The 16,297-nt window shown below is 36.1% G+C and overlaps 2 protein-coding genes across 2 annotated transcripts; both read left to right on the top strand.

Moving 5' to 3' along the window:
• The first annotated feature begins 328 nt into the window (after positions 1-328).
• LOC147539082 (uncharacterized) lies at positions 329-4,765 on the top strand. The gene is made up of 2 exons (XM_086643067.1): positions 329-1,651; positions 2,579-4,765. Exons 1-2 carry the CDS (start codon positions 329-331, stop codon positions 4,763-4,765), a joined length of 3,510 nt encoding a protein of 1,169 aa, XP_086499193.1.
• A 2,782-nt stretch (positions 4,766-7,547) lies between these two features.
• Positions 7,548-14,435, top strand: NUB1 (ubiquitin-associated (UBA)/TS-N domain-containing protein). Its single transcript, XM_086640574.1, has 11 exons — positions 7,548-8,144; positions 9,101-9,223; positions 9,306-9,402; positions 9,944-9,979; positions 10,193-10,380; positions 10,493-10,595; positions 12,395-12,576; positions 12,888-12,965; positions 13,306-13,408; positions 13,498-13,591; positions 13,974-14,435. The coding sequence occupies exons 1-11, from the start codon at positions 7,735-7,737 to the stop codon at positions 14,318-14,320; spliced, it is 1,761 nt and encodes a 586-aa protein (XP_086496700.1). The 5' UTR covers positions 7,548-7,734; the 3' UTR covers positions 14,321-14,435.
• The last annotated feature ends 1,862 nt before the right edge of the window (positions 14,436-16,297 follow it).

The following is a 16,297-nucleotide window of genomic DNA, read 5'->3' as shown; positions in this document are numbered from 1 at the left end:
AGAGAAATAAATATATACGATATATTACTATGTCCAGCTATATATATTTGTATATATATTTATACTAGAGAATTATATTAATATATATAACTAGAGAAATATATATATATATATATATATATATATATACATATATATGTATATATTATTAGAATATGTATATCATAGCTATATTATATTTTTGTAAGGATTTTGTATCCCAACACTATAAATAGTGTTCATTGTAATAGACAAAATACACAAGCAATTCTATCATTTTTCCTTTCTCATAAATTCTTTATGGTATCCGAGCCAAAAACACTCTAACGAGTTTAGTTGTTAATAATTCATGGCAAACAACACAACCACCTCACTATTTCTTTCAACTAGTACTTTACCTCATCTAATTAGCATTGTTTCAGTTAAACTCAATGGAGCAAACTATCTCTTATGGCGTATGCAGATTCTACAACTAATTGAGGGAATGAAATTGCTTAATTTTATTAAAGAGGAGGCACCGGAGATTGAAAATAATGAAAGTTCAGTTAGAATTCTTGAAGAATGGAAAAATACAGACCTTCTTCTTCGAAGTTGGATGCTTGGAACTTTGACAGAGGATGCTTTTAGCCATGTATTAGGGCTAAGCACTGCAAAACAAATGTGGGAGACACTCGAGAATACTTATCTTCAAGCAACTAAAGACCGTGAGTTTCAATTGGAGCAGCAACTTACCTCCCTAAAAAAGGGAACCACAAGTCTTGTTGAATTTCTTCGTCAATTTAAAACAATTTGTGATGGTCTTGCTGCCATACGAAAGCCATTAACAAATGACGACAAGGTATTGGTATTATCAAATTCTCTTGGAACAAGGTATGCCACTTTTGTAACCACTATGCTATCAAAACCCCCATTTCCCTCATATAATCAATTTGTGACAGCACTTAATGGATATGAAATATGTCATCCAGCCCCAGCTCATCAAAATGAATCTATAGATCACAATTACGCTTTCTTTTCAAAATCTAACAATTGTAGGAATTTTTATCATAAAAGAGGACAATCTAATCATCATTTTACATCCAAAGGTAAAGGATTTTCACCTGCAGCACATTCTCAACACTATGACAGACGTTCACCATTGAAAAACAGAGAAGGCCCTCCTAAGTGTAGCATATGTGGTCGCTTTGGTCACTTCGCCAGCAAATGTTGGTACCGTGATAATCCTACTTTTGATCAAGAAGATGCCGCTTTTGAGAAACAAAATAACTTATCAAAAGATCTTGCTGCCACTAATTTGAATGATCCACGTGAACATGACCCATCATGGTATGCTGACAGCGGTGCTACATCTCACATGACATCTGATGCAGGTAAACTTCAGAACTTGAGACAGTACTGTGGCCATGATCGTGTGGTTATTGGTGATGGTGCAAGTCTATCAATATCTCATGTGGGAAACAAAAATATTGTTTCATCTCGTGGGAATATAATTAGTTTAAAAGATGTTTTAGTTGTTCCTCACTTAACAAAAAAATTATTATCTATTAGTAAACATACTCGTGATCACTCATGTTTGTTTGAATTTGTTGACGAGGGATTTAAGATAAGGGATCGAAGGACGCTTCAACTTCTAGCAAAAGGAACTAGAAGAGGGGATCTTTATGCTCTTGATGTAGGGGGAGGAACAACAACATTATCTTCAATAAAACAAGAGAGTGTGCCTATAGATATATGACATCAGAGTTTGGGCCATACACACTCTAAACCATTAGAATATCTATCTAATAAAAATTTAATTTTAGTCTCAAATTGGACGAAAACCTATCAAGTTTGTAGTAGTTGCCAACTTGGTAAAAGTTGTCGGCTCTCTTTCCCATCTTTGAATAAAGTTGTTTCTGAACCTATTATCAAGATACATTGTGACTTATGGGGTCCATCTCCAATTCTTTCTAATAAAAATTTTCGGTACTATGCACTATTTATAGATGATTTTACACGGTTTACATGGTTATATCCACTTAAACATAAATCTGATTTTTTCAATACATTTATCGTTTTCCAAAAAATGGTAGAAAATCAATTTGACCGTAAAATAAAAGTTTTTCAATGCGATGGAGGGGGAGAATTTAATTCTAAAGCTTTTACCTCCCACCTTCAAAAATGTGGAATTATGCAGAATATCTCATGTCCTCATACTCCATAACAAAATGGAGTAGCGGAGCGGAAACACCGACACATAGTTGAGATGGGTCTCACCCTACTATACCATTCTCAAGTACCACTAAAGTATTGGGTGGATGCATTCTTCACAGCAACAAATATCATCAATCGACTACCCACATCAAAGTTCAAAATGGAAAGTCCATTTTTCAGGTTATACCGTTCTAACCCAAATTATAATATGTTGCGAAGTTTTGGTTGTCGTTGTTTTCCTTATCTTCGTGACTATACAAAAAATAAATTTGAACCTAAGTCTTATCCATGTGTTTTCTTAGGTTATAGTCCCTCTCATAAGGGATATCGTTGCTTAAACTCTTCGACTAAAAGAATATTTATTTCAAGGCATGTCGTATTTGATGAGAGTATATTTCCTTTTCAGGTCTCATCATCTTCGCCAACCAGTGATGCTAACCTCATATTGTCAACTTATGATGACTGGTTACCAACAAAAATGCAAAAAATATTACCTCCAACAACATCGGTGTCACCCTCCATTATCAAAGAATTTAATAAGTCTAATAATTCTCCTTATGTATTACCTCTTACTTTAAATTTGGATAGTACACCTATATCAACCAACCCATATATTGACACAAACTCTTCTATAGAGTCTACTCCACTCCTAACCTCAAATAGTAACATCCAACCTATTGATACAATTTCTTCGCCCACCGCTTCTCCTTCCGCACTCACCAACTCTGACCCATCATCGAGTCCCGTACCACATAATAATGAACATGTAGAATTATCTCGACCTACCCGTGAAAGAAGACCACCTGCATATTTAAAAGATTATGCATGTTCTCTGATGAGTATATCTAATTTAGGTAACTCTACAAAAAATAATATCTTTATCCAACCTAAGACTTCAATTCGGAAAACTGAAACTCAAAAACTTTTACTTACCGTAGGACCCGCCGAACCACCAGAACCAAAAACTCTCAAAACAGCTCTAAAACAACCTCAATGGGTCATTGCAATGCATGAAGAACTTGCAGCACTTCATGCAAACAAAACATGGACTTTAGTCCCTCGACCACCTCACCAAAATATTGTAGGTTCGAAATGGGTATTCAAAACCAAACTCAAAGCAGATGGTACAATTGAAAGACACAAAGCTCGCCTTGTGGCCAAGGGTTATAGCCAGATAGAAGGAGTAGATTTTGCTGAAACCTATAGTTCAGTCATCAAAACACCTACCGTCCGAGTTGTCCTTAATGTCGCTCTTGTTCGTGGTTGGCCCCTTCGTCAGTTGGATGTGAAAAATGCATTCCTCCATGGACATCTTAAAGAAACCGTATACATGGAACAACCTCCAGGATTTGTGGATCAATCTAAATCTAATTATGTGTGTCGTCTCAACAAAGCTCTTTATGGCCTTAAACAGGCACCGCGAGCATGGTTTGATCGTTTTAGCTCTTATCTTCTAAATTTAGGATTTTTTTGTAGTCGTGCAGATCCTTCATTGTTTGTTTTTCATTTTAAATCTGACACAATCATCTTACTAGTTTATGTTGATGATCTTATCTTAACAGGTTCTTCTACCAATCTGATTAATAATTTAATTCATAAATTAAATTCAGAATTTTCAATGAAAGATCTCGGTGAATTAAATTATTTTTTAGGTGTTGAAGTAACTAAATTTAATGAAGGTCTTTTTTTGTCTCAACAGAAATATGCCAAAGAAATTTTGTCTAGCACTGACATGGATGAATGCAAACCAGTGAAGACCCCGCTTGCCACAAAAAATGATCTACATTCTCCATCTACTCAACTAGTTGATGCAACAGAATATCGAAGACTTGTTGGCTCTCTTCAATACTTAACATTCACCCGACCAGATATCACTCATGCCGTCAACTATGTGAGTCAGTTTATGCATCAACCAGCAAGACAACACCTACAAGCCGTGAAAAGAATTCTTCGTTACGTTCAAGGAACTATTGATTTTGGTCTACGTTTATTATCCAATTCAACTCTTGATTTATATGCCTTCTCAGATGCTGATTGGGCAGGTTGTCCATCTACAAGAAGATCAACTACAGGATATTGCCTTTACCTCGGTGCAAATTGTATTTCATGGACCTCTAAACGACAACCTACGGTTTCACGATCTAGTATTGAAGCTGAATATAGAGCTATGGCATCTACAACTGCTGAGTTGACTTGGACAACTTACTTACTTACTGATCTTGGTATTCCCTTGCACAAAACTCCAGTTCTCTTTTGTGACAACATGAGCGTACTCTACATGACAATCAATCCTCAATTTCATGCCCGCACTAAGCACATTGAGTTAGACTACCACTTTGTTCGAGAAAAGGTTGCTGTTGGACAACTTATTACTAAATATATCCCCACCACAGCTCAAATAGCAGATATCTTCACCAAAGCATTACCCAAACAACCGTTTTCCTCCATACGTACCAAGCTCGGAGTGATCACCTTACCACCCTCTCGCTTGAGGGGGAGTATTAATATATCTACATCATCACAAATTAAGGAACAACACAAAGAGATAAAATATCTCCCAAGCAGCAAGACAACTACACAATCCCATCAATGAACATATATATGTATATATTATTAGAATAAGTATATCATAGCTATATTATATTTTTGTAAGGATTTTGTATCCCGATACTATAAATAGTGTTCATTGTAATAGACAAAGTACACAAGCAATTCTATCATTTTTACTTTCTCATAAATTCTTTAACCCATAGCAAAAACTCTTCCACTTTCAAAGTAATATGACCGTTGGTCTTTATTTATTACAATTTTTCATAGTATGAAGTTCGAAGTAAATGGTGAATATTGCATCAACAACAAAACTGAAGTGACTTGTTATATATACATTTAGGTGGTGTTTTTTTAATGTCTGAATCTGAATTGGCTGAACTGAATTGGCTGAATCTGAATTGGCTAAATTAATTTAGAAGTTAGATGTTTGTTTTTTAAATCTGAATTAATAAGTCTGGATTACTATTTTGACATTTATACCCTTATTACATGTTTTTGAAAAACAAAACCTAAGTCCTAATTTCTCACCCCTGCCTTATAAAAACAAAGAGAAAACCCTAAATTCTTTCCCCTATCTCTTTCTCATCTCTCTGCCATCTCTCCCTAAAACAGTCTTCCTCTCTCTAACAGAAAACATCCGGCAATGGAGGTGTAGTGGAGGTCCGACAATGAAAGTCCGACGAGGTTCAGATTCTCTCTATATCTTTTTCTCTCATTCAATCTCTCTCTCTCTCTCTCTCTCTCTCTCTCTGAGACCCTCTTCTATCTCTAATAGATTGGTTAAGTGAAACCCTCGCCAGATCCGGTGAAGGTTCCTCTCTATCTTTCTCTCTAACGAATTTTTGGCGAAGTTAAAGATCTAACGAGGGTTCAAACGCGATGACCCTCGCTAAATCTAGTGGTTCATGTTTTAGTGGTGATCCATTGGGGTGGTGGTCGGTTTTTGGTGGTGGTGACGGTTGGTTTCTAATGGGTGGTGTCGATTTGATTCATGTTGTGGTGGCGGTCTAGTTCCTCCATTTACAATATAAAGTCATGGCAGTCTAGTTCCTCCATTTACAATGTAAAGTCATGGGGAGGTCTAGTTCCTGTATTTACAATATAAAATCATAATTCACTCGTTTATATCCCTCTATCATTCGCTTATCCAACGTATCCTGCATTTACAATATAAAGTCATGGGGTGGTCTCTAAGAGCGTCTCTGTTGCAACACTCAAGAAAATCTCTAAAATTCTTAGGTGTCAACTATAAAAAGTTGATCTCTAAGTTTTTTGTTTATTTAAGACCACAAGTCATTTACAAAATCAATCCTTGTTGTATTAGAGTGGAGGTGTTATTTTTTCACTACTTCAAACTTCTCAACCCTACCAAACACTTGAGTTTAAATTGCTCGGGAAAATCTAAGGTTGTATCAAACTTAAATTTGTATTCTAACATGATAAAATGATTTTCTTTCTCGTGAGAAAAAAAACATACGATTTTCACGTCGAATGTTTTCACACGTATCAAACGGACCTTCAGAGATATTTAAAAGGGCACTCTAAATTTAGAGCGTCCTCTTGAGGATCTCTAAAATAAATGAAGTTTCAAGTTGATATTTGCATTGGAGATGATTTTTAAGAAAAAACTCTAAAAACATCACTCTAAATTTTAGAGTTTGAGTGTTGCATTGGAGATGCTCTAAGCGAATTGATGTTTGTCCAAAACCCTGGAGTTCTCAAGTTCGATTCCCAGAGGAGGTGGAATCCATGGTTTATTGAACTTGGGTTATTAAAGGTACAAATAATGTACATGTTGTTGGATTTTAGGCCTCTTTCATGTTTGGTTGAATTTAGGCGGTTGTCGTGTTTATCACACCTTCATGATGTATTAATACTTTGTAAAGACTAACGTAGATCGTAGTCGATGTCTCACAGAAAAGGGTGGGGGTGCTATTAACAAGAACCAAGGCGCCACTCAAACTTCCCCTGTAAAAGGTTATCAAATACACAAGGGCGTGTCTATAAACGCCTTCCAAAATTGCTTTTGGGGCCTTGCCTATAGGCGCACCCCGTACGACCCAACCCGCGCCCTTCTTGTTCTTTTCTTCTTTGTTATTACTTCGTTTCCTCTCTAGTTTCTCTCTCAATTTTCAAACTAAAATTTGAAAAGCAAACAAAAAATATTAAAGGAAAGAGGATTAAATATTCAATTAAAAAATCCAATGTTAAGTGAAATAAAAAAATCCTTTATGATATGTTAAAGAAAATAAAAGGAAATACAATAAATTTCAATATTAAAAGAAATAAAAAAATTCGATATTAGGGGAAAGAAGATTAAACTTTTGATTAAAAGATTAAACTTCTTCTCTCTCTACGATGTTAAAGGAAATAAAAAAATCCAATCTTTCTGATCTCTTGATTATCTCTCTTGATTTTCGATTTTTAGGATTTGTAAATGAGGGTCGTGTAAAATCTTTATTTGCGATTGTTAAGGTTTCAGAGGGGAAACTCTCGGATTGGCCCAATCGGAGGCCTTGAGCAAGGTCTCAAACTCCGACTCCTCTCGGACTAGCCCAGTTTGAGGCCATGCTTTTAGGCCTCACACGTGTCTTTCCGAGTGGGGGGCACCTCCAGTTTTTTAGGAATTGAGTACGATCAAACACTCTTTAGAAGACCCTACAACAAGCGAAATATTGTATACACTTACCATTTCTACCTGGCACACTCACATCTCATTGAACTTCAACAAAAATTACCTTACATGTGAGTGTATATAACAAAAATAGTGAGTGCATTTAAAATCTCCCCTATAGTAATTGTGTGAGGCGCCTTTAGACGCACCCAATAGACAAACACTCTGTCGTCGGTTACGGGGCTGTCAGATGAAACCGATTTTCCCCAACCCCAACCCTTATATTGTTACTTCGTTCCCAAGCAAAAACCTATTTTTACTGAATTATAATTCCTTACTACTACTACTACTTTGATCAACAGCTAGAGCAATCAGAAGAACTATCAATTATTCTAGTAATGGAGGAGGGTGATTCTTCAAGTCCAATTGCAAATAATCAGAAAGATCAAATTAATAATAATAATACTAATGGAGAGATGAAGATGATGAGTAAACTGAAGATAGCAGGATCATGGGCAGGTGTATTAGAAGTTGATTTAGATGTTTGGACTGTACCTATGCTCAGAGAAGAGATCGCTAAGCGTTCTGGTTTCCCCTCTCAACCTAATTTAATCAAACTAATCTGTGGTGGTAAACTCTTGAAAGATTATGATGATGATAAAAATGGGAATCAATCATCACAACTTCTGAAATTGAGTCAATTAGGGTTTCTCAAGAATAATTCTAAGATTCTTGCTTCTCGTGTTATTGTTGTTAAGGAACAAGTAATGGCTGAGGAAAATCGAGCTCGTGAACTTGCAAGAATCAAGTATATACCTATCTCTTTATCTCTCTTACCGGAATCTTATGTCTTAATTTACTCAATTTGTTTGCAAAAGTTTATAATTGGACTAGTTGTTACAAGATTTTCAAGTTCAAACTAGTTAAATAAGTTTTATGGAGATAGATTGTCCAAAAGTAGGTGTATTTATTATATACGCAGAATACAGTCCGAAAAGTACCGAAATAGAAAGTAGCGTAGCGAATAAGTATAACCCTAGCTACTTAATAGTCACATGCTAGTGTATCTATACCCGTAACACGTACCAGAGTGATCTGCCAATCTGGTAACATTTTGATATGATCGTCACAAGTGGGTTTGCCTTGGCTCATGGAGTCATATCTGATTCTTAAATGAGTTGTCCTGTCTCATTCAGATTATACACTCATTTCATTTTTTTCTCCTCTTGAATTGCACTCACAGTCGTGGAGCGGGAGGTTGGGACGAGTGGGTGCCCACACTATGTGCACTTATAATTATAAATTCAATAGTGTAGAATACATTACTTAATATTTAATAGTCAACTAAGTAAACAATATAATCGTAGATTAGAAATCATAGTTATTTGAATGGCCAAAAACCCCGAGTGTGGTATGTGGTCCTTGGAAAAAGCACTAAAGCATAAAGATGAGGCACCGGGAAAAAAGAGAGTAGCCATTTAGAGCCGTGGCGGAGTTGTGAAAGAGAGTTCAACACTTTACTTCCATTCCCTTTTTGAGTCCTCGTAGACATGAATCAAAAACTAACTCTTGCAAGAATTTATAGATCAGCATAATCTAAATCAGTTACACTCTTGTGACACTAACCTAACATATGCAACTAACTCAATAGAGAAATCATATAATGCACAGGAAGACCTGATAACTTATAGAATGTCATAGAGGTTTTTGTCCGTTGGAGATCTCTCTGTGTTTAATTCTTTAATGCTATCGTGGGAATAACAGGGACGCTGCTATGGCACTTGCCAAGAGACATGCGGATGGTTCGTTGCCTGTAGAAGACTTTAATATTGAACTTGAAGATCAAAATGGACAGAAAGTGAATTTGGGATCTGAAACTGATAAGCGGTATGTCGTCATTAATAAACCACGTATTCTTTCATTTATTACCTTTCCTTTTATGTGATAATTAAACCTTTACTTTTTACAGGGGAGTGATGATGGGTCTGATGCTTCATGCAAATGCAAAACATTTCATTAAAAAGCAAAATTACAAGGACGCATTAGATGTACTTAGCATGGGAGAGGTTAGTTATGATACTTATTCACTTAAACCACATCTTGATTTGCTAATTGTTTCCCGTGTTTGTATTCTTGAAGAAGCTCGGTTTTATTTTGTATATTGTTCCATGTATTTGTTGGTTACTTATAAGGATTAAGGTGTCCCCACTTCGAGTTGATAGTAACGACTCCGTTGAAAGGTTGTAAATCAATATGGTATCAACCTGTCCTTTCTGATGTTGCAGTATCTATTGTAACTGAATAGTATGTTACATGGAGTCATGAGGATGGTTGTGGCCATCTTATGTATCTCCTTGTCATGAACCATGTGTATGAGACTATGAGTCTCTTTTGCTTAAGCATCATATGAATTTGCGTGATACTACTAGACCATCCGCAACGTATCGTAGCAATAGCTGAGAACTTTTACGCCATGTAGATGCTGATGTTCTCTCATCGAAGGCATTAGGATTAGCCCCAGGATTGAACTTCCTTGATGAGGAAAGTCATTCGCTAAACTTCGATAACCTTTTTTTCCTTCAACTAATTTCGGTTTCTTTCATGCAGGAAGCTTTTTCGTTATGTGATCCAAAATTTCTTGAGGTGAGTTGGACTATCTTTTCTTCTCAGTATGTCTTTTTGGTTGTTGGGGTGACTAAAACTTAATTGTGTTGTTTAATCTTCATGCATTGGTTTTGATTTGTTTATCGTTTCACATGTTGGTCTCAGTTTCTCGACCGACCGAAACTTTTGGTAAAAACAAGATTCCATATTTGGTTCATATCTTATACCTGATGAGAAACCTCTTTTTGTCAGATGATTGATAATGTTTCAATCCTTCAAATAGACATGGTTTGGTGTTATTTCATGCTTCGAGACATCAAATGGTTGGCAATGGCTGGTGTACGTCTTGCGAAAGCAAGAGAAGGTTTAGAGCGCTCTCATGGTAAGGACTCCTCCCGGGTTAGAGCCCTCCAGGCAGGTCGTCATCCAGAGCTTGCTTTGTAAGTAGACTGACTAATTATTCGTTCATTTGATTTGGCACAGCTTTATGCCCCAAGTTGCAGAAGCTTGATCTACTTCCTGACTGTAGTTTTTTTTTTCTTTTTTGATTAGGTACCTAAGACTGGAGCTCTTGGAAGGGGTGGTGGCTTATCACAGTGGTCAAGTTGAGAAATCCTGGAAGGTGTTGACCTCGGCCCAAGATAAATATAACCAGGTTAATCTTTTCGTTTGAGTACAGTTTTCAATAACTTCTACGAGATTAACAAAAATAAAAATTAGAAAAAAGCTTTTTGTAATTCGTAATGCCCGACACTTCCATTATAACTGATCATGAGTTCATGACGGCACGACCATTGGTAAGGCCCGACACTTCCATTATAACTGAGCATGACCAGTTAAGATTGGTTAACTTTTAGGTAAATCACTTGACACAGGAATAGTTTATTTTCATGTTAGAAAATGGTATATAGCTGAACGAGGCAGATGACCATCTCAGAGGAGAGATAATGTCCAATACCCAATGTGACAATATGTGCTAATCTTGTAGTATTAAATGTAGGGCTCAAGGTAGCAACTTCTTGCCTTATATGCTATATAATTTATGCTTGAATGAGTACTCTGAAATCTATATATATATATATATATATATATATATATATATATATATATATATATAGCAAAATATCTTGTTGTCGAGATGTGACGGACCAGTGTTTGTTTTTCCTGATTTTTCTTAAATTAGTCATTGTTACACGTATTTTGTTTAAAACCTTCGTTAGCGTAAAGTGCTCAAGCTTATTTATCACATATTAGGCGATAGAAGCCTCTATATATATAGCAAAATATCTTGTTGTCGAGACGTGACGGACCAGTGTTTGTTTTTCCTGATTTTTCTTAAATTAGTCATTATTACACGTATTTTGTTTAAAACCTTCGTTAGCGTAAAGTGCTCAAGCTTATTTATCACATATTAGGCGATAGAAGCCTCTATTTTCTACCCTTCACATTGATATTTGAAAAATATTTGAACTTACAGATTGAACTACTGTTGCAAACATTTCTAATTGACTGCATAGGTACTTAAATAGCAAGTGAAAATTGAGTGGATCAGAACCCTAACCTCGTGTCAGCTCTTAATAGCTCGATTTGATCCTAGGCCGAACCCCTGGGCCTGTCAGCTCTACGCTGGAAAAAGTTGCTGAGGGTTTTGTGACTACGGATTCAAAAGCAAAATGCGTTTAGACCAAAATTTTGTTATTGAAATTCACCACTTATTCAAAATCAGATGTGGTTTCTTTACATTTTTTCTTTTAATTCAGTTCTCTATATTCTTCTTTGTATGTATATATAATATGTATGTAAACATATATGATGTCATAGCCATATGGCGTACCAAATGAAGGCATACTCTATAAATTGTTAAGAAGGTATATTTAGAGCGTATCTCTAACATTTTGCTCCTGAACACTTATGTTCTGTTTGTTGGTGGATACATAAAATTTGAAGATGAAGCTGAATGGTTGAAGGGTTTAGAAAGCCATTTATTTGTCTCTCTTTCTCTATAGATCTGTTTTGATTATTCTACCTTTTATCTCTTGATTTATACTAGAGTTCTATTCCACCCGAGTAGTTTTTCTAATGTCGTTTTCTTTTATATTCCAAAATAATGTCCGCACTATTGAACTTGTTGCACTCCTCTCTAAATTTTGGTTGGAAAACACTGTCCTTTGAAATATTTAATTATATTGATTAAATTATAAACAAAAGTAAAATGTATGTCTAAGTTCCTGTTGATTGAGTGCAATTTTGCAGGATATAAATATTCCTCTTATTTTTTTACTGATTATATGTTGAATTTCTTTTGTTGATTTAGTGTTCCTATGTCATGGCTACATTTGTTTTACCTTTTATTTTTTCTAATTTTTAATTAAGTTTATGTGGCAATGCAGTTGCCTTTACTTGTACACGTCCTTGTCATTCCCTTTAAATATGTTATTCTTTTTCCTCTTTCAGCTTCAGGTGCCAGATGAGGCACTTTCACTGCTCCTAAGCATGGGATACAAGGAAAGCAACGCAAAGAGAGCTCTCAGAATGACTAATCATGACATTGAGAGATCCGTGGAGTTTCTTGTGGAAGAGCGGGAAAGGATTGCACGGAGAGATGAAGAGGATAGTCGCCGCATGAAGGAAATCAGGTTTACCTCAAATATCTTAAAAATGCTTTTCATTCCATTCTTTGAAACTGACAGTTCCTTTGGAGTTTTATTACCTAAATCTTATTTGAGTTCAAGATGTGGCATGGAAGACTAGAAGCTATGAGTAGTCCAATTACTTGTATGTTTATTATATGTAATTATTGGAAATGATGTATTTTTTCTAGGACTTGTTAGGTTTTCGACACAAACTGCTACTATTTTGGAAGCAAACCTTGCAGCAACCCAATTAGCCTTTTTTTAACAGTATTACACTGAATATTAATAGCTTTTGAAATCTCTGAAATTTGCAGGGACCAAAAACGGTATGGAACAACTCCTCTTAACAAAGCTGTGGATCTCCAAAGGTTAACTGAATTGGTTTCTATTGGGTAAGCAGGCAAAGGTTTTTTTCTTTTTCAGTTTTCTGACTGTTTGTTTTTGTCTGACTCCTAATGTTTGACTCGTCCGAATGACTTATTTCGGGTGGTTTAAGATCCACTTGATTCAGACAAATAAGATTTGGATGATTCAGATGTGTCAGATTAAGACCACAAAATAGAAAACAATCACTAAATACTTGTAGGGATATATTTGATGAACTGATGGATATCCAATCTGTTTCCAACAAGAGTGTTTTCCTCATTTTTGTCATTATAATCATTGTCACTCTTGGGCATTAAACGGTGTCGAATGGATTGGAGATTCTTATTTATGTTTGAAATATGGCAGGTTTGAGAAGGAACTAGCAGCAGAAGCCCTTAGAAGAAATGAGAATGACACTCAAAAGGCCTTGGATGACTTGACAAATCTAGAAAAGAATTCTGAGATACAGGTAGTTTTACATCCTCTCGTTTAATTGTATTGACTCCACCAAAAGTTCTCTTGTCCTCTTAAACTAACAAATTATCTGTTGTTGCTTAGCTATACATTGATTCAAGGAAGAACAAAAGGATTAAACAAGCAACAGAGGCCATTATCACAGAACTTGTGTCTATGGGGTTTGAAAGATCGAAAGGTAACCTATGTTTCTTGCAGTCTTTACTGAAGTTAAGAACTATATATGAAGGGTTTCCTTGAGCTGGTTGTTTTCTTTAAATGTAATAAATCAGTTGACATCACAAATATATCTTGTGGTGCCACTGGCATGAGTAACTTCGCCAATAGGATTAGTCTACCCATGTCCCATTTATCGTACCGTATCGTTTCCACTGATAACCCTTAAATGGGTTCTAAATAAAAAAATATATAGTACCATGAAATCCTAATTAACGTAGTAATTCTAACTCATACAGATTTGTTGGTGTATCTTGATTTACCGATTATTTCTATACCCATGACGTGACTTTCTTGTTTATTTGTTGTTATTAACCTCAAGTACTGTTACAAATTTTATCCAGTGGTTGCGGCTGTCCAGAGTTCAGGCACGAAAGAGCAGGCTCTAAACATATTAACTGACGAACCGATACAACTAAACACCACCGCTGATTCTGCTCTTACCTCAGTAGCGCACAACAATGTAGCTTCGTCTTCTAACCTGAATAACGATGTCGGGACGGGAGAAGTTGGAGAAAATTTATCAGGCGCCGTCAATAACGAAGTAGAAGAGAGAGATATTGAGATGGAGGATGTGCTCGCGCAAGAACTAACAGGTGACCCTTTTGCAGATTATGATATCGAGGTCGTAAAAGAAGGTGAAGCTATTACTGAGTACTTGGCTTTACTGGCTTCTACAAGCAGTTCATAGATCTGGTGGAAATGGGTGGACTGAAGTATAGAAATATAGTCATCATATAACTTCTCTGTAAATCCGTGATAAATTTAGGGTTTAATGTGTAGAAGACATATGTGGCCTTCTTACATCTCTTACTACATTTATTCTTGATAATCTCGCGCACTAAATCTGATATTAAGACTGAAGCTGCGACAGTATTTTATGCTAGTTTACAGTGACTAAGTTTAAATAATTACAGCAAAAAAAGGTTCAAATAATTACAGAAAGGTTATCAGGTAAAAATTTCTGAAGAACAGATTCCTCCGGAAAATTTTGGCCTTCTGTTGGTCCTGTTTGTGAAAGAAAAAATGATGGTTTTCTTAATTCTTTTTGCTCGGTGAGTCCTTTTCTAAGGGCGCTGCTTTGGGGAAACAAAAGGATTTTTGGGTACAAACTTTCGGGTGGAATCAAAAAAATGTTGTAACTTTTTGTTTCCTTTGAACTTCGATATGTTCGGTTTCTTTCTTTCCTTATCTTCCCTTTCAAGTTTCAACCACAACTATCAACTATGGCCACTACCACTATCGGGCGCCACAACCACTTCCCTTGCTCTTTCTTCTTCCCCCTCAGCCCCTTTCTCTCTTTCTTCCATCTCCATCGTTTGGAAAACAAGTCGAGGTTGTCTGGTTTCATCTAACGAGGTTGTCTAGTTTTACTTGACAAAGTTTCATCTGGATCTTGAGTTTCTAAATCCAATGCAAGCAACCTTCTTCTGGTTTCCAGACTAGTGGTTCCAGTGAATGGACTTTTCCGTTGCCGGAACTTAGAGAGAGAGAGAGAGGTAGACATAAATGAAGAACAAACTTAGTGGTACACAACTAGCGAAAGTCCAAAATATTCTTGTTTAATATTTTATTATCGAGTGTATTCCTTTGCAAGTGAGGAGGAGCGAGTTTGAAATCTTAGACTAACATCTACTCCATCCCAGGTGGTCTTTCTTCTCTCTTCAGCCGTCGTGCTGAGTCAAATATTGGTCAGATTTGACAAGGTCAAGATGTGATCATCATCCTCCCGATTCAAAATTTGCCATTTTATCTAGTTTTTCCTTTGTCGCCGTGTTTTTAATTTGGGTGGTCGGTGGTGGTAGTGTGGTGGAGGTTTGGTGGGTAGACTTCTCGAGGATTAAATTTCTTTTAGTTATTTACTTTTGTGTTCATCAAATCGATTAAGTTCCCTACTTGAAATGACCAATGAGTTATATCTCTTATCTTGGATGATTCTACTTGAGTTTCTCGTATATTTGTAGTTAAAGAATCATAAGATGTTGTATATTTTTACCTTTCATTCCTCTTAAAAAAGAATTTTTGTGACCGGACTGCTACGACTACAATCTTTCGTTTACATCAAAAGATAGCCTAACAGAGTTTTTCATTGTGCTATAATAATGCAAGTCTAGTGTTCAGAACTAAAAAATATCAATGCTCTTAATGTTGTATAGAGTTAACCAATCTTTGTACTTTTTGTTTGTGCTCATAGATTCATATAGCCCCAAGGTGGAGTCGTCTCGAAGCACGTTGGAGGCCTACGCCATATAAGAAATGTCCACTTGAAGAAGCACGTTTGGAGGCCTTGGCCGTATAAGAAATATCCACTTGAAGAAGCACGTTTGGAGGCCTATGCCGTATAAGAAATATCCACTTATATGAAAGGTAATAGTAGCATAGAAGAGGTTAGCAGTACATCTTGGGCAATAGATATTGGAGGTGATTCATGCTCAAAACAATCGGAAAGGTGATACTAGCATAGATGAAGCGGATTATATCTTTGACTCATTTGAAGTTCCGAAGTATTCTAATAGGGTAATGCTAAAGTTACCTAGAGTTTCTTACTTACAGGATGACATGTTCCCTCGTCTGGATTAAAAAAAAAAAGCAACCCTCATCGTACTCAAACTTTGAAAAAACTGTCTTTTAGTGAAAAATGAGTCGCTATTTTATCCTCTAACTAATT

Source organism: Eschscholzia californica, unplaced genomic scaffold (genome assembly GCF_041429995.1).
Source record: "Eschscholzia californica isolate CP2 unplaced genomic scaffold, dmEscCali1.0.p SCAF_5, whole genome shotgun sequence".
Lineage (NCBI taxonomy): Eukaryota > Viridiplantae > Streptophyta > Magnoliopsida > Ranunculales > Papaveraceae > Eschscholzia > Eschscholzia californica.
The sequence above is the reverse complement of the archived record's forward strand: the minus strand, read 5'-3'. Positions and strand labels throughout refer to the sequence as shown.